This window comes from Anarhichas minor, unplaced genomic scaffold, assembly GCF_050575085.1.
Source record: "Anarhichas minor isolate MPS153535 unplaced genomic scaffold, ASM5057508v1 ptg000086l, whole genome shotgun sequence".
NCBI lineage: Eukaryota > Metazoa > Chordata > Actinopteri > Perciformes > Anarhichadidae > Anarhichas > Anarhichas minor.
The window spans coordinates 224,775-240,000 of record NW_027466532.1 but is presented as its reverse complement, the minus strand read 5'-3'; the positions used below and the strand labels follow the sequence as shown (position 1 = coordinate 240,000).

Sequence of the window (15,226 nt, the reverse complement as noted above, 5' to 3'; positions counted from 1 at the left end):
GGCCTCATGGCTCATCAAGACACGCCAAGGAAAAGTTGGCAACTCTAGAATGTCTTGAGTTCTGCAGGAATGAATCCTAAAACTCAGAAATGAGTGAGCATTTTTGCACTTCTGGATACCTCGTCTCAAAGTCTAAGAGTTTTGTAAATGTATTTTGGTTAGCTCCTTCAATTAGGCCTGTGGTTAACATAAGCTTAACAGATTTTCTACGACACAAAATAAATTAGTGAATACCCCACTCGAGAATTTTGAAGCCATAAAAAATCCTGTTGTAACAAGTTGCCAAATGAGACTACAAAACGGCATCATGCCGAACAGTAGTCCACCTTCAGCTTAGCGGTGGTGACGAGAAGTCATGCGACCGTGGTGTGATTTGTTCATAGGTTAGGTTATAGATTATACGTTAGCTTGTTACTTCTGGCGATTGCATTTAAGCTTCAACAATCATCACATTTTTGTTCATTTGTGACAATTATCCTGCTGAACATAACGTGTAAGTATCATTAACATTTCTTTGCCATGGAGCGTCTTTTCTGCAATATTCCAAAATGTTGTCGAGGGAACCAGGTTTGCTAACTTCCGGGTTGGCCTACAAAAATACTTCCATGCAGCACTCTATTATGTTGCATAAAATAAAACTACATGACCTGCCATCTTGAGTTCTTAGAACAGAGTGGGTCCCACAAACCGTAAGACATTCAAACCAAACTGTCCAGTAACTATATATTTAAAGTCTAGTGTGACCATAGTGATGACAGTACATTACTCACCAGCCTGCCGTTTCCTGAGTGTGACGTAAGGCAATAGGTCGTGGCGGGTGATAATCCTTAGAAGTTGGAGAACATGTCGGAAGTTGGTCTCATCACAGCGACCTTGGCGCTCTAAGGCAAGCAGGAAATCCCGTCCACTCCTGATGCCACCACGCTCATATTCGTCAATCACGTCAACAAACAGGAATGACAGTACCCTGACATCCCGATGGGTTAGCTGGGCTCCAACTATGTCAAACATGCGATGAAGTGAGTAAAGCCCATGGGAATTGTCCACTGCTTCCTCAGGCCATGGCTCGAAGTCCCCATTTCTTTTGGACAAGCTGGAGTTGGTGCAGGAGGCAGGAACGTTCCTGTTGGCCACTTCTCCGCTTGCTGATGCCACACCTGAGCAGCCTGGCCTACCTGTCAGAGCTCTGTGATCCAGAGGCCCAGCGGTTGCACTACTCTGACTCGAGTCCAGCTGATTGGCCTGAATGTGAGGTCGGGCCTGCTGAGCAGAGGAGTTCTGGGCAAGCTGGGGAGGAATAACAGCATTGGGAAGTTGTGGCTGCTGTGATGTCATCTCAGGGCCAGATGATAAGGGGTTCTTGAATCCCCTGCTGTCTTCGTCTGCTCCAACTGATGAGCTATGTATGGAGAGTGGGGGTGGGGAATCACATATGGTTTTACAATCATCATGATGGCCATCATTATGTATCAATAACTAACAACATGATACAATTGCAAACAACTGTGCAGGACTTTCCACAGTCCTCTTAAACATTAAGAGAAGCAGAACAGAGCCTCATTATAACACAGTAAATGGTACGTATTTTATGAAGGTGGCAATTGTGTATACTAGGGTTGGGCGATAACACATTATATACTGTGAGATACATTTGTCAACAATGTTTTATATTGTGGTATACTTCTTATATATCTGGCTGTACTAGGCTATTGCGGGCAATGGACAAATCAATGAGCAGGACAGTTTATGGAAATATGAGATCTTTAAATGATTTTTGCAAAAATGTGATTAAGTACTTGGACACATGACCTATTTACAGTAGCAGGATTAGCCAAAAACAGTTTTATCAGTGTAATACAAATGTAATTCATATTGTATGAAGTTAAGTCTGTACAAAAATACCTGTCTCCATCCAATCCATTGCAGTGTTAAGTATTTTAACTTACATTAAAACTGCAGTGGTCTCAGTCTTTCATTACAGCCACCATTTTTACATCCAGCCTAAGGTATGTGTACAGTTCTCACCTGAACTACATTAAAGAGTAATTGGACACTCAAACATGTTTTTTAAGTTATGAACAAAATAATACTATATTTTGATTAAACAAATCAATGCTTGTGTTAATATTGACATTTATTAACAAATTTAGAAAAATCATAATTGCATGCCATTTGCTGTTTTAAATCAGCCCTAATCTTGCAAGGCCAATTATGATATAGGGTCGACCGTTTGGGACATAAAAATCACAGCGCAGCTCATTTGGCAACTGGCTAGTTAGCCAACTATAGATTGCTAACCCCACCATTTTATCATGTTAACTTTACACCGGTTACAGAAAATATACCTTGTTCTTGCATATGGCAGTGAAAAAGAACATGTAATAGTCTTTCCACAGAATCTTCTTTTATCAGACCATTAACTACAAGACTATACGCCATTAGAATAAAGTTTCTACTCTAGAAGTCTATCTGATAGTGTTGTAACTAAATATAAGGAAGTGTTTCCATTGACATTGAATTGAATGACATGTCTCAATACAACTTTGCTAACTTTAGTCTGTCCCAGATTGATCATCTGGTCGATAGTGCTACAGGCTCACTGCGTATAACACTCAACTTTATTGCCCCTCTAAAAAATAAGATAATAAAACAAAGGAAGTTAGCTTCATGGTATAACCCTCAAATTAAAGCAAATATCAACAAAAATTGTAAAAGGATATGATGTTCCCCCAATTTGGAAGAATCTCAGTTAGTCTGGCAAGCTGTTCTTTAAACGTATTGGAAGGCCCTCCGTAATGCCAGAGCTGCCTATTACTCGACATTAATACTGAAAAATAAGAGCGAACTCCAGGTTCCCATGGCACTGTAGCCAGACTGACAGAGAGTCACAGCTCTATTGAGCTATGTTAATCCTCAGGAGTAGCGACTTGATGACATTCATTAATGACAAATTAAAACATTAAAGTCATCTACCTGTCTCTTAGGTTACATGCACACGTTATATAAAATAAAATTTAAAAAAGATCTCTGTCCACATGACAGTTTCAGCACCATTTTAGAAATTATTTCCATCCATACTAGCATGACAGAATACAAATATCACATGACCATTCGCGTATACTTGACATGTGGGTGCCGGTGTGAACAGGAAGTAGATTGGTTTTTAAGTTACAGGAACTTTTTGTACTCTTTTTAAAAAATAGTTCATGCTTAAGATCTTTCCCTATATTTCCCACACACACACACACACACTTAAACAGACAAATTAAAAGTAAGAAGTTTAATTTTTCATACTTTCACGCTCACACACATCAAATATACTTTAAAAATGAGCACTTTCAAAGTTTTACTAGATTATGAAGATTAAGAAATTTGGTCAACACACATCTCACTTGTTTTCATTGTTGTCTGTTCTCACACTCATAGCTCTGCCAGGTGGCTGTAATTCCCTGTCGTACTGGAGAGCATTTATGCTTTTGTTCATGTACAGTTTCTTTTGAAATAAGTATTGATAAGAAAAAGAAAATCTTCTGTTTTATATTCATCGACCTCCTCAAAGCCGCAAACAGTGACTTTAAACTTCCTCTCCATAGGGCTGACAATGCCACTGGACACCACGCTTGCAAAACACTCAAATAATAGCTTGCTTTCTCTGCATGTAGGCGGTAGTAGAATTATAAAATGCTGAATTTAACTACATACAGTGGGGAAAAAGAGTATTTAGTCAGCCACCAATTGTGCAAGTTCTCCCACTTAAAAAGATGAGAGAGGCCTGTAATTTTCATCATAGGTACACCTCAACTATGAGAGACAAAATGAGAAAAGAAAATCCAGAAAATCACATTGTCTGATTTTTAAAGAATTGATTTGCAAATTATGGTGGAAAATAAGTATTTGGTCAATAACAAAACTTCATCTCAATACTTTGTTATATACCCTTTGTTGGCAATGACAGAGGTCAAACGTTTTCTGTAAGTCTTCACAAGCTTTTCACACACTGTTGCTGGTATTTTGGCCCATTCCTCCATGCAGATCTCCTTTAGAGCAGTGATGTTTTGGGGCTGTCGCTGGGCAACACGGACTTTCAACTCCCTCCACAGATTTTCTGGAGACTGGCTAGGCCACTCCAGGACCTTGAAATGCTTCTTACGAAGCCACTCCTTCGTTGCCCGGGCGGTGTGTTTGGGATCATTGTCATGCTGAAAGACCCAGCCATGTTTCATCTTCAATGCCCTTGCTGATGGAAGGTTTCCACTCAAAATCTCACGATACATGGCCCCATTCATTCTTTCCTTTACACGGATCAGTCGTCCTGGTCCCCTTGCAGAAAAACAGCCCCAAAGCATGATGTTTCCACCCCCATGCTTCACAGTAGGTATGGTGTTCTTTGGATGCAACTCGGCATTCTTTCTCCTCCAAACACGACGAGTTGAGTTTTTACCAAAAAGTTCTATTTTGGTATGACATTCTCCCAATCCTCTTCTGGATCATCCAAATGCTCTCTAGCAAACTTCAGACGGGCCTGGACATGTACTGGCTTAAGCAGGGGGACACGTCTGGCACTGCAGGATTTGAGTCCCTGGCGGCGTAGTGTGTTACTGATGGTAGCCTTTGTTACTTTGGTCCCAGCTCTCTGCAGGTCATTCACTAGGTCCCCCCGTGTGGTTCTGGGATTTTTGTTCACCGTTCTTGTGATCATTTTGACCCCACGGGGTGAGATCTTGAGTGGAGCCCCAGATCGAGGGAGACTATCAGTGGTCTTGTATGTCTTCCATTTTCTAATAATTGCTCCCACAGTTGATTTCTTCACACCAAGCTGCTTACCTATTGCAGATTCAGTCTTCCCAGCCTGGTGCAGGTCTACAATTTTGTTTCTGGTGTCCTTTGACAGCTCTTTGGTCTTGGCCATAGTGGAGTTTGGAGTGTGACTGTTTGAGGTTGTGGACAGGTGTCTTTTATACTGATAACGAGTTCAAACAGTTGCCATTAATACAGGTAACGAGTGGAGGACAGAGGAGCCTCTTAAAGAAGAAGTTACAGGTCTGTGAGAGCCAGAAATCTTGCTTGTTTGTAGGTGACCAAATACTTATTTTACCGAGGAATTTACCAATTAATTCATTAAAAATCCTACAATGTGATTTCCTGGATTCTTTCCCCCCATTCTGTCTCTCATAGTTGAAGTGTACCTATGATGAAAATTACAGGCATCTCTCATCTTTTTAAGTGGGAGAACTTGCACAATTGGTGGCTGACTAAAAACTTTTTTTCCCCACTGTAACAGCTGCTAGCTGCAGCATAGACCATAGACGGTAAATAAGAAGTGGACGTAGTCATCGTGACGTCACCCATTGGTTTTGGAGCCTCGAGTTCGTTGATTTCGCCGTTGCCATCTTGGATTACGGCCATCACCATGTAGTAGCTCGATAACGCCCGCAACAAAATTTTCACAAAGCAGCCCTCGCAGTACATTTAACCTAAATGTACGAAATTTGGCAGGCTCCTGTATTAAATGTAGACTAAAAGTATCTTGGGACTATGCTCTAAACCCAACAGGAATACTTTAACGAACTCCTCCTTGGCAATTTTTCAGATCCACTTCAAATGTGGTCAGTACAATCTTAAGACCTTTGTGATTAAAAATTATCAAAAGCTTTATGTTTGATGGAATGGCGGCCATTTCATCACCATTAAAAAAACAAGCTGATGTAACTCCACTGGACTTGCTCAAATCTGTCCCAAACGTGCCATGCTTGATAACAGTCATGGCCTGAGGATGTCTACAAGCCAATTTTCACACAGCCAACAGGAAATTACCGTTATGTGACAAACAGCATCCACTTTTCGTGACATTTACATGATGTGTTCGACACTAGATATAGAGCAACATAATGCATTCTTGCTCATTTTCCCTAGTGCCACATAGTGGATAAAGGAAGTGGTGGAATATGGTGTGATGTGTCACATATATCAGGCAGGAATAAAAACTTCTTACTCATACACGCGGTGTCTGATGGTCAGACATTCAAGGCCGCGTCAGCCGGTGTCCTGTCAGTACTGCTGACGTGCGTGCGCTTAGATGCGGGGGCCTAATCATCGCTGCTTTCAGCTTTAAATTTGTTATGATGTTCATTTTGTACTTGTGACAACTATTTTAGCAATAGAGCCCACTCAGAGAGGGATCTCTGCTCTCACTAAGTTTTCTTCCTTTTTCTTTCCCCGTAGTTTTTCCGATGCAAGGGTCCAAGTACAAAGGACATTGTCTATTCTAAAGATTGTAAAGCCCTCCGAGGCAAATTTGTGATCTATGATATTGGGCTAAACAAAAATAAATTTAACTGAATTGACTTGCACAGCGGGCTCGTGGCAAACTGGGTACCTGCTCCCTGCCGATAGGAGATTACAGATGCACCAGTCCTTCTCTGAGGCTAGCACACGCTCTCCTCCCAGCGAAGCAGTCTCACAGCAGCGGGGATTGAGGCGGAGGGTAGTAATGACTATCTCATTTGTGGTCTGATTGCCCTTTTTTAATTTTTCTAAATTAAGCAGTGGGTGGATTTAGATTAGATTAGAGAACTTTATTAATCCCCAGTGGGGAAACTCATTTGCCACCCAAAGACTCATACAGACGACACAGTCCACAACAGACAAAAACACATTACAAAGGATAAATAAGGAGTAGCCTATAAAAGCTGTCCTTCACAGCCAACACTGGAATCCAATCCTACAAAAAGTAAAATACTATTCACAACCGAGCCTTTTTGTAAGTGGTACCGACAACATTATTTTCACATCTGTTGTCCTCTGCACCGTTTGCAGTGTTTTTACCGAGGCTGCACCAGTCGCAATTGATGAGACACAAGCTGCTGCATGTGCTGCTTAGGGGTGGGAATCACCAGAGGTCCCGTGATACTGCGATATTCTGAGTATTGCGACAACATATATTGCTTTTTATTACTTTTTCAACTTCAAATTATGTCCCCAAAGGAAAACTGTGTCAACATGTTTTATCTATTAAGATAAAGTTTTCAGTCTGTTCATCTCACTTCAATCATTTTTATTGCAGCACAATAGGATTGTCAAGCAGACAGACTGACCAACAATGTCATAAATGTTGCATGCACCTGACAAACTCAACTGTTTGTATTTCTACATAGTCCAACGTAACTGAATGCAAACGTGTCTATAACTTATATAAGTAGGATATAAGAGTTATATAACTCAGTGTAACTTGCGATGCGTGGACGTCGAGGGCAGAGAGCCAGTCATGCGCTGCACTCTCCCCATGAGCCTGGCTACTGTTGGCAGATTTAACCCCGTTGTGAGGCCAGATTCAGTGTGTGAGCGAAACACTTCACATGCAGGAATCCCGCTAAATGAACGGCAACGCCCACGTTAGAAGCGTTGTCGGTTACAACCACCAGGTTTTTGACAGCAGTGCTGCATTTAGCAGGAGGTCTGTAATGTTTGCCCCGGTGTGACTTATGTGTACTGCTCTAGTTTGGAGAACGTGAGACAGCAGTCGCCCGTCCCCTGAGATATTGTGCTGTTATAGTCACATAGGAATCCACTGCGCTTGACGTCCACACATCGCAAGTTAATGCAACTCTTTCTGCTGTACTCAAAGACTCCTCAACTTTAAGCTTCACTTCTCTGTAGGGCTTGGGCACGGCTGTGTCGGCGAAAAAACGCCGCGACGGAATCATATCCATGTGTCATAACTAGGGTTGGGTACCGAAAAGCGGTGCCAATATAGCACCGGTTCCTATACGACCGGTATCTACCGGACCGAAACGCAACCCAGATTTCGGTGCCTGAGCCGATTGAAATACTTTTTTTTACACTACTCTGATGACTCCGTCCTGGCAGCAGGTAACGATAGCCTCGGTCCTCCGCTCCTCACTCATAGTATTATTACAACGGGGTACTTAGCGCTGGCGCTCATAAGCACAACATCCACAGGCACGCGAAAGCTTCTTCTTCTTCGAGGTGTAGTGGCGGTTGGCAAATGACGAATTGGCGCATTACCGCCACCAACTGGTAAAATAAAATAAGTCATGAGACGTGTCGTATTTTGCCAGAGAAGGCAAATATGCTCATATTTCTGCAAAATAATTGCTGAAGTTTGAAGCTGTAGTGTGTGTACAGAGTGTGTGTGTGTGTTTTGTATTTATTTAAGTATACTGTAAACTGTTAACAGTTAATATATTGTTCATAGTTTGAAGTTAAAAAGTTTGAAGCTGTAGTTTGAAGCCAAGTGTTTTGCATTTATTTATATTTATAGTACACTTTAAACAGTTAATATATTGTTCAATTTGAAGAAAAAAGTATCTGTTCAGGCACCGGTATCGTTTTAAAAGTATTGTTTTAGCACCGGTATCAGGAAAAAACAAAAACGATACCCATCCCTAGTCATAACAATGTGTCATATCCATGTCCTTCTTCCCTTCCTTGTTAAAAAATCCAAAATAAGTCCAGATGTCTGATTTCTTTGTCCAATGTCTCTATCTTTGTTTTGACCAACTTCCTACCAATCACGCTGACCCGGCACCTCTGCTGACCTCACCAGAAAACAACTCAGCACCATCTAGTGGACTGAAAAAGCAATTGATTTGATTTTTCCAGTAAATTTCTTTTTATAGTTTATATAATAAAAGATCGATACTTGGCGTCCGTGTATCGATACAATATTGCGATACTATGCTGTATTGATTCCCCCCCCCCCCCCCCCCCCTAGTGCTGCTGCAGAATGAATATAGGAGAGACAATGATTAGTGTAGAATAATAAATAAATAGACGTGTTTCTCATGAGTCTTATCTCGGGCTGACAGATCTGTTGTCCTTGTCCTCCTCCATTGGTTTCCTTGTTTTACTTCTGGTCTGTTCTTTTTTTTGCATAAACTTTGATATCAAACCATTTCTTTCTTTAGTGGAATTACATTCTATATCTCGGGGACACAACATTCACCAACTCCCAGCCAAAGCCTCTTTCTTTCTTGTAATCATTGTCACTCCTGTAAAAACACTTTAAAAAAGCGTGACTTTTTTGTCTTCTACCACGGACAATTTTGTCTAAATTTCGTCAGTGTTTTTATTATTATTATTCAAGGGCTTTGCTTCTATGTTTTAGAACAACTTTACCGCTTTTTCTGTTATAGACCTCTAGGCAAAAGCATTTCCTTATAGAGGAACACACCTTTCAGTTACAAACGATTCTCATTCACTAACATATGCACGGAGGTATGGGACATTAAAATCTTCCAAGACACCTAGACCGGCGCGCGCATACACACACACACACACACACAAAGAGCAGAATCGAGTAATGGCTTCAAATACACCCCTTAATCGGTGATCAGATCAGCCAATTCTGCTTGCAAAAATCCTTAGCGAAGCACCCTTAGTATTCTCATCCCGACATTCAACACTGTGGGGACATCAACTAAATTGAAGTTTGAATCATTTAAATATTCTTTATTTGGAGCCAGAACTATTTAAAATATAAATTAAAGCTGCAAGCAGTGATGTACGGCCCCACGCACCTTCCCGCGTCTCAGAGGTACTGGCGGGACGCCAGCAGACGCGGCCGCGAATGTCTTCGACCATCGGACAACGCGAAAACATGCATTATGTTGCTCTATATCAAGTGCAGACCACATCATGTAAATGTTGTGGTCTGCACTAATGTAAATCGGAGGCCGTTTGTCACACAACGCTGTTTTCCTGTTGCTAGTAGGTGGCGCTATGACTTTGAGTGAAAATTGGCTTGTAGACATCCTCAGGCCATGAGTTTGGCAAGTTTGGGACTGATTTGAGCAAGTCCAGTGTTACATCAGCTTGTTTAATGGCGAATCACATAAAATGGTCGCCACGCCACGGCTACGCCATTCCATCAAACGTAAAGCTTTGACGAACTTTTAATTGCAAAGGTCTTTAGATTGTACTGACCAAATGTGAAGTGGATCTGACAAAGTCCCTAGGAGGAGTTTGTTAAAGTATAGCGACTAGAAATCAAGGGACAATTAACACAAAAATCAAAATGGCCGACTTCTTGTTAATTTTAGAGCATGGTCCCAAGAGACTTTTTTTAAGTCTCCATGTGATACATGTTCCTACCAAATTTCATACATGTAGGTCAAACGTAGCGCTGGGGCTGGGTTTTTGAATATTTGTAGGGGTCGCTATCGAGGCAATTTGAAACGGTTACGCCAAAAACTCATATGAAATATATATTTTCATCACATATGACACCTGTGATTGCTTTGTTATGTTGCACAAAAAAGCCAGCTCACATCGCCACTTTTCGTCCCGGAGCTTTGTGGTGTGGCGGGTCAGCTTTGATAAACATATGATATTTTCTCGCGGGCCATTGTACCGAGGGCCGGATATATGCTGACAATTTAATGACATGTCTCTAAATTTTTATCCTTACTAGGCTTTTCATCTGGGTTATTTTGTCCAGGGCCCAGTTGAGAGTCTGCATTTTTACTTTTCAAATATTTCTCCATCGCTGTTCGTCTTCTCACCGCAACCTCTCCCACGCGTCATTTCATTCTACCGTCCTAAATTAACAAGGTCATTATTGTGCACAGATTACAAGCCCAAAATGTAGTTATATAACATGACTTTATTCGTTCAGAGTGGCAAATCTGCTTAATAGCTCCCCCTACAAAATTTCGACGAAGCAGCCCTCGCAGTACGTTTCACATAGATTTACAAAATTAAGTAGGCACATGTATCACATGTGGACTTAAAAAAAAGTCTCTCTGAGCCATGCTCTAAATCCAACCGGAAGTCAGCCATTTTGAATTTGTTATGTATTTCACGTGTGGTGTGGCAGCCATTTTACATGGTTCACCATCATCCATCAAACTGTTGTAACTCAACTGTACTTTGTCAAAACTGTCCCAAACTTGACATGCTTGTTGATTGTCATAACTTTAGGACTTCTGCATGCCAATATTAACTCATAGTCATAGCGCCACCTACTGATAAGCACGGACGTAAGCAGGATTCTATAATTACAGCGGCCCAAACACTGAACTTATTAAAAGGGTTTGTGGGCACACCATGAGAAAAAGACTTCTCTGATCTAAATATGTGCAAACTAAGATGCTTGGAGAGCAAAAGTTAGATAACAATGGATTTTCAAACCATGTCAGTGGGCATTAGTATAAATGATCTGTCCAGAGCTTCTTCATGAGAATCAGGTTAAATGTTACAATGAATGCTTTACACTACAATCTAAAGTTACAGAAGAGCTTAAAATGAAAACAGTGTTAAATTAAGGGTTCAAGTTAAAGCAAATGGCACTACTGTTTTGTTAACTTTCATGTAAGTCCAAATACAATCAGTAGGACACTGCAGGGAGTTGAACACCATCCCAGTAAACTGAGAGTCTGTTATGTTACAAACACTGAAGCGCATTCACACACATTCATTTTCTTAATGATCTAAACAGGCTTAAATTTATGATTGTATCGGAGGTACACTCAAAACATTTGAGGCTTAAGACCTGGCAACATGATCTTGCTACGCTGCTGGTCGACGCAGGAAATATCATCCGAGTCGTGCACGCAGTATATGATGGTCACAGAAATGTATGGCCGCGTCAACCAGAGTCCTGCCAGTACCCTCGACATGCGTGAAGTTGCGAGGGCCCGATCAATGCTGCTCGCAGCTTTAATTTCATTTTATATTCTATATAGCACCAGATCACAACAGAAGTCATTTAAGGTTACTTTTCCTATAGAACAGGTCTATACCTTGTTTTTTTATTAAACAAACTAAATAGACTTATTTTATTTATCTTATTTACACAACGGCATGTCATTTCTGTCTGTACATGGTCGCGCATTTATAATTCTCCTCTGCTCTCTGTATCGCGCACGGCGGAGTTCAGCCCCGATGCGCACACACAGGCACGTGCGCACACACAGGTGAGCAAACTCCCACTAGCGGACAGAGAGCGCGCGTCGGAAAATATGTTGCGTCAACCACCTGAAAATAGACAACAATATCTGCGTTTTTTTAAATGAAGATGGCAACACTCGCTCTCCCGCTCCGGGTCCAAGTACAGAGCCCAAGTGCTGCATGCTCTGCCCCCCCCCTATTCATTTTCTACAGTACATAGAGAATGAATAGGGGATTATTTCAGTTTTCTTTTCGGTTTTAGGAATGTTCTGTCGATTATGTAGACAGCATAAACCGGCAGTTGTGAGAGGAAACCAGACCCGGCCATTTATAGAGTCTCCCTGCCAGTCCTACAGAAAGGACAAACATGGCGTCTGAGCATCACAGAATAGCCTGTCAGCGCCAGTCAAGTTTGACAGCAGGTAAAAATGGTTTATTCTGTTATGATTTGATCAATAACATGTTTGGCTCTTCAATGCTGATGATGCATGTCATTTCAGGAACACAGTCCTTGCATCATTTGAGCCCACAGTTGTCCGATGGTTAGTTCAATGTACAGTTCAAATAATTGTTCAGTTGTTATATTGACTATATTGATTCCTTTAAGTGTTTGTGTCGGTGCCCCCCCCCCCACAAAAAAAAGCTGTAAACCTAGAGGAAACACTGCATTGGGAAACCTGAACTCGGTGAAGTTTGCCATTATGCCTAAAACATTTGCTTTCCAGAAGAGAGATGTTTGAAAGAATTAACTTTCACTGTGACATATTATGTTGTTTCTCTAAAATGTAGATACAAATTTTTAATTTTGTATTACTTTGATTATTACTTTTACTGCCTTTAAAAAGGGCATGCTGTTATATTACTTAATTTAAAAAACGAAATTGTAACAATGCAGTTGTATTCATATGTGAGCGTTACTACCTGAAAATGTGACATCTTGTACATTTTAAGTTGTAATTATGTTGAGTTGGTTTCCATCTGTGTTTGAGCTTGGCACAAATTAATCTTTTGAGTAGACTTCCCCTTTGCTATAAGTTGTGCACAAGTGAATTTATTGAGTTATCATTGATTTTAAATGAACTAGTATGCAGAAATCTTTTTTTTTTTCAAGAAATCAAGGTAACAAGCGGAAGGTAATTAATGAACATAAGGTCATTATAGGGGTTAACTATTCCTCTAAACCAAATATTCTGAGGGCACAGCAATTGGGTTTTAGAGACCACATGAATGTGCGTCAGACAACACAGGTTTAACGTTATACCTTGAACATAAAGCACAGCTAAGCTAATGGCAGTAACAGTCCTGACAAAGCTGTCCAACCTGCCTGCACAGACGTATTTGTCGATATATCAATTTGTGATTCTGAAAATAGGCTTGTTTCACTGTAAAAAGTTAGACCTGTCACCAGGAAAGCACGGTTATTAATATCAATATAATATTAATGGTGAAAACATAAAATTACCATTATCATCATAAGGCCGTTTGGAATACAATTTCCATAATGTCAGCCAAGGCTAATTTAGCGAACTAAAACAGAGTTATGTAAACAGCCACATATTTGCAAGCACGCTATGTTACCACTTCAATAGCTCATTGAGAGTTTCTATTATAGACTGAACAAACAATCACACACTCATTGTTATACACTGTTATAACATATTCAGCTGTTTAGGAAGATATATAACACGCTAACAACTAACGTTAGCTAATGCTAGGTGTCCTACGGAAGTTAGCTAGCAAGGTAAAAATAGTTATCTAGAAATTAGAAGCAGATGCAAGATATTGATGTGTGGGCTCTAACGTTACAAACTGGTCTCTGGTCCACTACTTGCGACTAAATAGTTAAGAATTTGCTGCAACATTACAGTAGATCTGCGCATAGTATCACACCCTTGGTTTGCGTCTTGGTTTGTTGTGACTGATCATCTCCAGCCTTAGTCCAGCGTTACCGTTACCCAAACGAACTTTTTATATAAAACCAAGTAAAGCAGACAAACAAAAGAAATCAACTTTACATTACCTCCTGTCCTTTAGGATATTCTTGACGAGTCAACCGGTATCAGTTCGGTAGGCAGCTAACGCAAAGTTAGCTTCCCAGTGCCTGATAGCACAGCAAAGCTTCTTTCAGGGCAGAAAACAGCTCCGTTTTGTTGTTTTGATTGAGTACCCGATAAATGCTTGACATGTAACGATGTGTTTCCAGTCTCGTGGTGTGCAAGACGGCTTATTTCAGGCCAGATGTGACAGTTTGTTCAATGGTTTTGGTCCTCAGACATACATCGTGGGAAAAATAAGCAGACAAGTTTCGTTCTTCAGCTAAAATGAAAGACCTTCCAGATCACAATTCAGTTCAGTTCCGGTGTTCCTTTTCTTTTTCTTCGTGTAGATTCTGGCAGTGTAGACGCTGTTAAGCGTATTACTGCCCTCCGCAGGATACAGAGTTAACTGTCGTGTCACACATGTTTTCACATAGTGCCCTGCATCATGCAGAAACTTAACCCTCCTGTTATGTTCGTTTCCTAGGTACAGCAATGATGTTCTCGGGTCAATGTGACCCGGTGCATGTTTAGTCATCCAAAAGTTGTCAGAAACCAAAAATTCCAAAAAAAGATAGTTTGTACCTCATCACCAACACCATTACCAACAATCCAATCAGTATTTAGTGGAATGGAGTTATTCACCCCTCCATAGATTAGGATAACTCACTCGTTTTCATGAAAAATACATGTTTATTTATAGTGTTAAGAAACAGACATTTACAAAAATTAACAAGAGATTAGCACAATGAACGAGGTGTGTATGTTTGTATGCGTTTGTCTGTGTATCTGTGTCTACACAGCACACGAGTGACATGTCGTCACGGTGTGCAAATACATTTTGGCACTGTCTTTATAATATTTTCGGCAGACAGTCTTGGCTGACGTGTATTGGGTGAGGATGACCACTGTATTTCATAATTCTTTGACAAGAATGTCTGAATTATAATTATAATCTGAATTGACCTCAAGATGGTCTTCATCTTCAGACACATCCTCCTCTATTTTACTGTCGTGATCAAGGATGTGCTCCAGAGCCTCCTGGGCTTTTTGTTTCTGTTGCTCATGTTGTCCTACAGTAAGCTGCTGTGTTGTATGTATCTGCAGAGTGTAATGTTGGTAGGACTCCCAAGCAACACTTTTGTATGTTTCGCCCTGCTCTCCCCTGCTAAGTGTGGGCGGAGTTTTCCCGCGGGAAAATAAAAGGTTGCCGCCAAAGTCAAAATAGTATCTGTATTTTTCGCACAGGTGGGGTAGTGAGACAGAGTGTGTGTATGCGT

General features: G+C 40.8%; 1 protein-coding gene across 1 annotated transcript in view; it reads right to left on the bottom strand.

The window, feature by feature from the left end:
* The window catches only part of dedd (death effector domain containing), a 26,420-nt gene extending 12,159 nt beyond the window's left edge, over window positions 1–14,261 (bottom strand). The window contains exons 1-2 of the mRNA XM_076081683.1: window positions 13,931–14,261; window positions 771–1,399 (exon numbers count right to left, since the gene is read on the bottom strand). Of these exons, the coding sequence (XP_075937798.1) occupies window positions 771–1,335 (565 nt within the window). The 5' untranslated portion in view covers window positions 1,336–1,399; window positions 13,931–14,261. The remainder of the gene's footprint in view (window positions 1–770; window positions 1,400–13,930) is intronic.
* Window positions 14,262–15,226: the final 965 nt, after the last annotated feature.